The sequence below is a fragment of the Galendromus occidentalis genome, unplaced genomic scaffold (assembly GCF_000255335.2).
Source record: "Galendromus occidentalis unplaced genomic scaffold, Mocc_1.1 scf7180000077529, whole genome shotgun sequence".
Classification (NCBI taxonomy): Eukaryota; Metazoa; Arthropoda; class Arachnida; order Mesostigmata; family Phytoseiidae; genus Galendromus; species Galendromus occidentalis.
In genome coordinates, this window is record NW_003805517.1 from 870,602 (window position 1) to 878,692 (window position 8,091).

An 8,091-nucleotide genomic window follows, 5' to 3' on the forward strand; every position below is an offset into this window, starting at 1 on the left:
TTTCCTTCCTCCCACTCGGGAGCATTGCATCTTGGTGAGCCTTAGGCCGAATTCCGGACTGACCCCGACCGAGTACGTCAGACAATGACTTCAATATCAAATCTCGCCGAACTTCGAGAATCGTTGCGAGAGCAGCTCCGAGGAACCGAGGACAAATCAAGATCTCTGAGAAGCGGCTCTGAGTTCGTCCATATGCGCACCGCATTCAAAGAGGCATTTCTTTCACTCACGAGTCTCACTCACTCAGCAGCACATGGTCACATTTAGGTGCTTCACGGGAAATCATAAAACACTCGAAACCATGTGTATCGAGCCTCCATACAGGGATCTGCCGAAATATCAATGGAATTGCATCGAGTGAAACAACGTTCGAGAAAGCACGAACAATTAAATCAGAACCCTCATGATTCCTCCGGATTGGTGTAGAAAACAGACACCATACCTAGGTTGAGAAAAGATGCCATCCCCACCGATCGTCTCGTCTATCTCGACGAGAACAGCAAACACTGACGGAAAAGATTCGAGATTGAGGCGCGACTCTTTAAAGACCGAAGATTTAGTTTCAGAGACTCAGATCCGAAGATAACTTCGGACTTCACGATTCAGTCAATGATGACGGACTGACTCCTCCGGTCTTCGAAAGAGTTCTGTACGACGCTTACCATCGGCAGTTGATAGAGTGGTTGATCCTCTCGGCACTAACTTAGAATCCGATATCAAAGTTCTGCCGTTCTCACTTTCACACACTATATCGATAGAGCTCAGAGCGCTTGGCCGAAACTTCGGTGGTTAGTTCGCGAATGAGCGAGAAGAAGAGGGTAGTGCTTCGGAGTTGTTGTTGTCGGTTCGTTGGCTACCCGTCGGTTTGTATGCCAGCGCGAACGGCTGTTCAAGTCGCTTGCTTTCTCGTTCGCTTGTTCGGCCTGTCGGTCGATCGCTCCTCCGTCGGCCGCTTGAGTTGTTTGTACCCCAGCGAAACTAGATGAACAAAATGGCCACACTCACCCATCGACGCTAGATGCCCGTCGCACGAGGGAATCACCCGTCGCGCGGGGCTCTGCTCTTGACATCGCAGCTACCGCTAATTTTGCGATTGCTGAGTTTTATCGGTTCACGGGAGAAGTTGGGGACGAAGCCATCGGAACATCGTCTTTCCGATCGAATTCCAGGAAGTCATCACGTTTATGAAAGTTCATTGATGTCAAATAGCATGGATAAAGCGGAGTCCGGAAATCAGGATCGAACCATGAGGGATCGAGCAATGTCATCGGAGCTCGCCGAAAACCGTCGAGATTCAGGCAGGACACGGGAATTCTGCGATCGTTCGTGGAGGGACTGAAGATCTTTCCTTCGAATATCGACCCACGCGGAGCTCACTGATCCCACGGGGCGTACCAAAAGGGCAAATCATTGGCGATTGGCGACAAGTTTCCCGAAACTTTTTGCAAACGAAACGATTTGATCGCGTACCGAGCCCTATGGAAACATTGGGAGCTATCTGGCGTGCTCGGAAAACAGACGTGATACCAAATTTTTGATCGATTCAGTACCAGCGACTCGAACCGGCGTCGCGTCGCCTGGGCGGAGCGCATTTCGCGTGAAGAATAAAACAGGCTGAAATCTGAAGTAAATTGATCAGGGCTCTATCGGAATGGACCATCACCGTTGGCGTTTAACTGCTCCACAGCGATCTTGCTGATTCGCGGCACGAAAGGGACCGTACGCTCAGCACCTAGTCTCTGCGCCTAGGAACTACTATTGTGCAGAATTCTGTGAAATGAATTAATCACGCGCTCTATGGGACTCCGCCAAGTCGAGCGAACGGAGCTCGACTTATCTCGCGCATTGCTTTCCCCGGAATCCAAGCAGCCGGGAACAGGGCGCTGTCGGCAAATTCCCCTCCGAAACATCCGAACGCCTCGAGTTTTCTGAGCATCTTGAAGCACTACGAATACCTTCGGGATGAGTTTTCCCGGAAAAAAGCGATGACGTCGAAATCCAGTAATCATCGGAGTCCGCCTTATTAGCTCCTATTATTCGATCGGGATATAAACCGACAGCGGGAAGGAGTCCGGCTCCGGTCGACCAACGTGGGGCCCGACGTTCGGACCCTTACCCTCTGGAACCCTCCGCCGCCATCGTCGTTGCCACCGCCGGGGGAGTTCGGCCTTACACTGGCGCAGATGCGTGCGCAGGGCCTGGTTAAGGCTGTCTGTGTTCATGACAATGGCGGCCTACGGAGCCACGAGAGGTTCGGCCAGGAAAAAGGCTTTTCGGAGGGCTATAGTGCTTTGTGCAGTCGTCGGAACGTTCTGGGTGACGGATTTCTACTCGAGCTGGAAGAATGCCGAAAATCCAGGTGAGGAACTCGGCCAGTGCGCGGAATCCGGCGCAGTGAAACATTCGAATGCGAGACGGACCGAGATTCGAATCCACTCCGATTTCCGCTTTCCACAGCGTTTCCGCGAGCTGAAATCCCTCTTGTGAGGTCTTGAATGAGCGCGGACTCGTCTTGTGAGCCATACTGCTGCTTTCGCAATCGCTGAGATATTTCAATGATTCCTGAGATATGTGTTCGAATAGATCGGGCAGCAACGGAATGAATGATGCCAGAGTGACCTCAAACAGGGATCAGAGCTCGGGGTCCCATCCCATTAGAGCTCACTCAAAGAGACGAAAATTCAGTTGGCCCTTCAGCTCGAGCCGCAGTCCTTACAATGATTTCTCACGTCGGCTTACGACGACCACAAATAATCCGTATCGGCTCAGGGGAGGTACTACATGTGCATTGGATGGAAACGACTTGGCGCCACGCACGTACCGCGTTCGATGTGACTAGGCCGATGAGGTCCTCGTGCGTTCTCCCTTCGCCTCGAGGTTTTTTCGCTCCCCGGTAAAAACCAATACTTCTATATCCCGAAGAGAAATGGTTATCATCAATGATGTCGTTCACCTTGATCCGGAGCTTGACGGGACCCCGGAGTCTTCATTACCGAATCCGCAGCGATATTGACCGGAGCTCCCCCTCTACTTGATGCCATCACGGAAAGTTCATTCGGTCATTCCGTCCGAGCACCGGTGGAATGGACGGGGAGCAGATGAGCGCGGGACAGCCCCTGAGAGCCCGAGCTCCACGCTTATGAGCGGCCTAATCAGGCTCTATCGCGGCGGCATCTTTCGATTGCATTCTCCGTCCATTGGACCTTTTCTCCTCTGACCCCTCGGAGCTCGGAGACGAAGAGGGTTCTGAGGTGGTTTCCTGCTCCGGATTCCGGGCGTAGTCCCCGACGTGAGGTGACGCGTTTCGTAGGACAGGCATGCGCAACACGCGCAAAGCACAGCCGCGGTCACGCGGATGCGGGAAATAGACCTTTGTCCACGAGAAGGTTCAGGCGCTCATATGCGACCCTTGCGGGCTCTTCCTTTTGCTCGCGAGATATCTCCCCCTAATAACGTACTAATGTTCCCACAGAGAGCTCCGTGACTCAATGGCACAGTCGGGAGCTACTGAGCGACGCCGGGAAGGACGCCAGCTCGGCCGTCACAAAGAAACCATCCAATCAAGGAGAAAAAAAGCAAAATGAGGAATCTCCCGACAAAGAAACAAGCCCGACGGAAACGCCTGAAAACAAAACAACATCTGGACCGACTTCGAAAACCCCGAAAACCTCAGTCGAGGACACCAAAGCGGAATCTCCTCCGAAGACGATCGAAACTACGATGCCGAAATCTGAATGGGCCCACATAATAGGGCATCCACGTCATAGGATACATCCCGACAAACCAAACGAAACGTGTCTCGGGGGCGGTAAGTGCCAAGGAGGAGGGGGCATTTTTCGGTATAAACATAGATTCGCTCTGTGAAGTCCTTGGGCGGGTTCCCTCGCCGAATGATCACTAAGCACAGTCACTCCGCCCGGGGACAGGCAGGATTCCAGAGGGGATGGGGGGGGAGGAAAATCTGGAAATTCATCCTCGAATATATTCTGCCTGGGAAACGCGCGTCAATTTGCCCTTTGGAGTTCCATATTCGGTCCGGCGTGGAGTTGCCGATCTGAGCCCAGATGCTACATATATACCCTGGTCCCTACGCCGCTTAGGGGATGCGGTGATCCATGCAGAACTCGCAAGGGAAACGGAAAGTCTCAATAGTCCGTCTAGACGACAAACTTGAAGGTCCCAAGTACGTGCCATCCTATTAGCGAGCAATGTCGAGCTGAAGATACTTCGATCCGCCGCTATCGACCACGTCTCACTCACCAAGTCGCCATCAGTCTCTCCATGATTGCACGGGTCCCATGATTCTCCCATCGATGATGCCCCCATTGCCAACAAGTATCTTCATCGGACAAGCCCCGTCCGAAAAAACGTGGGTGGCAGAACAGGCCCAGCACGACCTTCGAGAGACTCACACCGGCGACCGTGCTCCGGAGGCATTCGAGACCACCTTGACGAATATGCCGCATCATCATGCGATCGGCTCCGATCAGCTTCCACGAAAATTGATCCGGTTTCCTATTAAAGAGACCGCGACAGACAACCGAGCAAAGGGTTACCCTAAGTCTCGTACGCTGCGAGTTGGAACTCACTAGACTTGAATGGATTCGTTTATTTTTGGTGCGGTCTGTCTCGAAATCGTTCGAGTAGGTCGCGATTAGTTCGATACCTACGTCAGAGAAACCTCTCAATTCGAATCTGAAAAACCAAGATCGTGGCTGACTTCTGCTCGGCGGATTTCAAGGGCCAAACACTCGGCTTCCTCCGAGAGAACAATGAGAACCGTTTTACACCGCGTGAGCTTACGGTTAGGCTGGCCTTCAGATGCAATCATCGATCGATCTAGGGCATTATTATGCAAGATCGAGCAATGAATCACTGTCGGAGTGAGTGGGACCGGCTCGCGGACAAAACGTTCCGGGGTCACGTGCCTATTCCGTAAAAAGCCTGCGAGAAATCGGTTGAGGCACGTAGAAATTCGACTTCTCTGAGAGGGTGGGCACGAGCCCGCCGCTCAGTCCCCAGGTGGTCGGGTGTCCGCACGCCGGGTAGTTGGCACGAGAACCGCGAAGATTTTCGCCACCTCCCCGATTGACCGTGAGAAAATGAAGCAACCTCAGTGATATCATCGGGAACGAGGGGAATGGGAGTGATCCTACGCCTAAAGCTCCAAGCTGAAACTCCGGAATAAGGTTATCCATTTTTCTCCTCAGCTTTCCTTGAGTTCCCACCAGATTTATTCTCGCACCGAGCCCGAAAACGGGGGCTGTTCTCATACACATGGCTGTCGCCATCTACATGTTCTACGCTCTCGCCGTCGTCTGCGACGACTATTTTATCGCCTCTCTCGAAGAATGCTCTCAGGTGAGTTCACTGATATCGCGTCGTCCTTCGATCTCAGAGCTCTAGTCAACTCTCGGATTAGAAGTAAAGCACGGGCTCGTCCTTTACACGAATCGGTCGATTGGGAGCGGTAGAACCCTACTATACTCTCCTCATATGGAGATGTTCGTCAATCCCAGCTCGCCTCCCTCGAGTGGGGGAAGATTTGGCATTCCTCTAGCGAATAAGGTCCGGGATCGCGGAGCTGATCTGGGGTAGCGAGTTGCAGCCGAGGAGCTCTAACGCAGGGAAAGAGATAACAAGCGATTCCCATTCCTCGTTTTCAGCGCCTCAATCTATCCGACGATGTCGCAGGAGCGACTTTCATGGCGGCGGGATCATCGGCCCCTGAATTGTTCACGGCGATCCTCGGTGTTATCGTGGCCAAAGGCGACGTTGGAACGGGAACCGTGGTGGGATCCGCGGTCTACAACGTTCTCTTCGTCATTGCGATCTGCGGCCTGTGCGCGGGAAGAGAAGTGCCGGTCACTTGGTGGCCTCTATTCCGTGATTCAATCTTCTACGCGTTCACAGTCGTTGTCCTGATAATCGTGATTGCCGATGCGAAGATCTCTGCCACCGAATCGAGTGTTATGCTCCTTCTTTACGGACTCTACATCCTCTTGATGAAGTGCGTTGACAGCGAAGGAAATAGACCGACTCGCCCCTGCTCCCCTTCTATTATTGAGATACCTTATTGGTTTTGATGCCTCCAGATTCAACCGCATGCTGCACCTAATGGTCGCGACGAAATTCGGCCTATCAGATGCCGTACAGAGCCGCGAAATGGACGTCCTGACCGGGAACAACCAGAACAGCTACGCTTCTGGCGGTATGACTTCGTGTCAAATCGGATTCTACGAAGCCGCTTTGATCATCATGTGCTCGTACAATTTCAAACCCAAAACTCGTTTCTGGGCTGCCGCGAAGCGAATCATGCACAATCGGCAGAAGAGTCAACAGAAGCTCTATCAAAGGTAAGTTAGTTGAGGAAGATCGATCTGATGAGTGTTAATAAGATTATTGTTATCACCATGAATATCTACATTGAAGAGCATGCTTGACTTTCGATCTTTCAAGCCTCCGAAAACTGTCCGTCTATTAGAGGCTGCCCTTCTATTCTCCCAAGATGAGGATAGAGCGAGGTTTCTTTCGAGTGCAACCACCGTAGGATTCATCGAACAAATGAAACTCACGCCGTACGGTGTAGTCTATCGAATTCTTTTCCCCGGATATTTTTCTGTCTTTCGGACCTAAATACCCGATTTCCAGCTCGGGAAGGTGCCCCTTGATTAGAGACTGCTCGTATGTCAGATACCGTCTTCTTATTCCTCTCAAGCCTTAAAACCTGTAACTCTGTCGCTCGTATATTCGAGGTTGCTCTTCAGTTAAAATATTCACGGTACGCTTCGACCCCGACGTCACAAGCGTATGCTCGCTCTCCGTGGTTTTACTGTTCCTTGACCGAAAAAACAACGCCTATCTCTACCCGCAGTGAGAACAGTCCATACGCGGCGGCATCCCGAAAATACAACTGGCGGATTCGACCCCCTCTCGAGAATGGTTTGAAACAGCAAGCAATCTATTGGATCAAGGTGCCACTTCTCGCTAGCCTGGAATACACCATACCAGACTGCAAAGCCAGCCCAAATAGCAAAATGTTTTTGGCGACGTTCGCCATGTCCATCTTTTGGACAGCTGTTTTCTCTTATCTGATGGTGTGGATGGTGACCCTCATCGGGTTCACCCTTGGCATACCGGACTCTATCATGGGTGAGTCTCATGACATCCTCGAGTTGTCTGGCACCATCCGACTTCCGACACCGGGAATTCCCCGCGCAAGATATCGCTCTAATTCCTTTGCGACACTCTAGGCATCACCTTCCTGGCGGCGGGGACGTCGATACCCGATGCGTATGCTTCGCTACTTGTCTCTAAGCAAGGACAAGGGGACATGGCAATTGCGAACTGCTTCGGTTCGAACGTTTTTGACATTCTGGTGGGACTCGCGGTTCCGTGGCTAATCCAAACGACGTGGATCGACCCCTCAAAATACGCGGTAATCTCCTCGAAGGGACTTCTCTATACAGTTTTCCTTCTCTTCTTGACGATCATTATCACAGTAAGTATACTAGGAGGCGTATTCCTCTCCAGGGTTCCTACCTGGGTTGCAATTCTATCCGGACAGGCTGTCAGGATTCCGGCGAATTTCCAGCTCAATTCACGCATCGCTCATATGCGATGTTGGATGAGCTCAAATTCGAATTCACGATTTCCGACCTAGCGTATCGATACTTCGACCCTATAACTGATGGCCGTCTCTTCCAGATCATTGCAATTCACCGCAGCGGCTGGTATCTTACCAAGAGCCTAGGCGCTTTTCTGATGATAATCTACGTTGTCTTTCTCGTGCTATGCTCGGCGATCGAGTTCAATGTGTTCGGCAACGTCAATCCTCCGACGTGTCCCGAACCGGGCATGTAAGCCCTATCTTTGTAAAGGATCTGTCTTTCACTTTAAGCCATTGAAACTCATGCGCGATGGGAGGCTCAGATATTCGGTCTCCCAACCCACTATTCAATCAATCAATAGATCAAAACATGTTTCAGTCAAGACTCGAACAGACCATCCGACTAAACACCGAACGATGAATCCGATTCATCCCGATATACACAGTCTGTTCTATAATATTGCGCTCCTTCCTGACGACGA

The 8,091-nt window shown here is 51.7% G+C and overlaps 1 protein-coding gene across 1 annotated transcript; it reads left to right on the forward strand.

Annotated features, from left to right (window-relative positions):
* Positions 1-5,215: 5,215 nt before the first annotated feature.
* LOC100907439 (sodium/potassium/calcium exchanger 3) lies at positions 5,216-7,863 on the forward strand. The gene is made up of 6 exons (XM_029112831.1): positions 5,216-5,361; positions 5,667-6,010; positions 6,096-6,359; positions 6,866-7,152; positions 7,254-7,501; positions 7,708-7,863. Exons 1-6 carry the CDS (start codon positions 5,278-5,280, stop codon positions 7,861-7,863), a joined length of 1,383 nt encoding a protein of 460 aa, XP_028968664.1. The 5' UTR covers positions 5,216-5,277.
* The last annotated feature ends 228 nt before the right edge of the window (positions 7,864-8,091 follow it).

Excerpts from the sequence above, each read along its gene's own strand:
- LOC100907439 (XM_029112831.1), top strand. The coding sequence starts at position 5,278 with ATGGCTGTCGCCATCTACATGTTCTACGCTCTCGCCGTCGTCTGCGAC. Across the intron at positions 5,362-5,666 it reads CTCTCGAAGAATGCTCTCAG|CGCCTCAATCTATCCGACGA; the intron begins GTGAGTTCACTG and ends CCTCGTTTTCAG. Across the intron at positions 6,360-6,865 it reads CAGAAGCTCTATCAAAGGTA|TACCCGCAGTGAGAACAGTC; the intron begins AGTTAGTTGAGG and ends AACGCCTATCTC.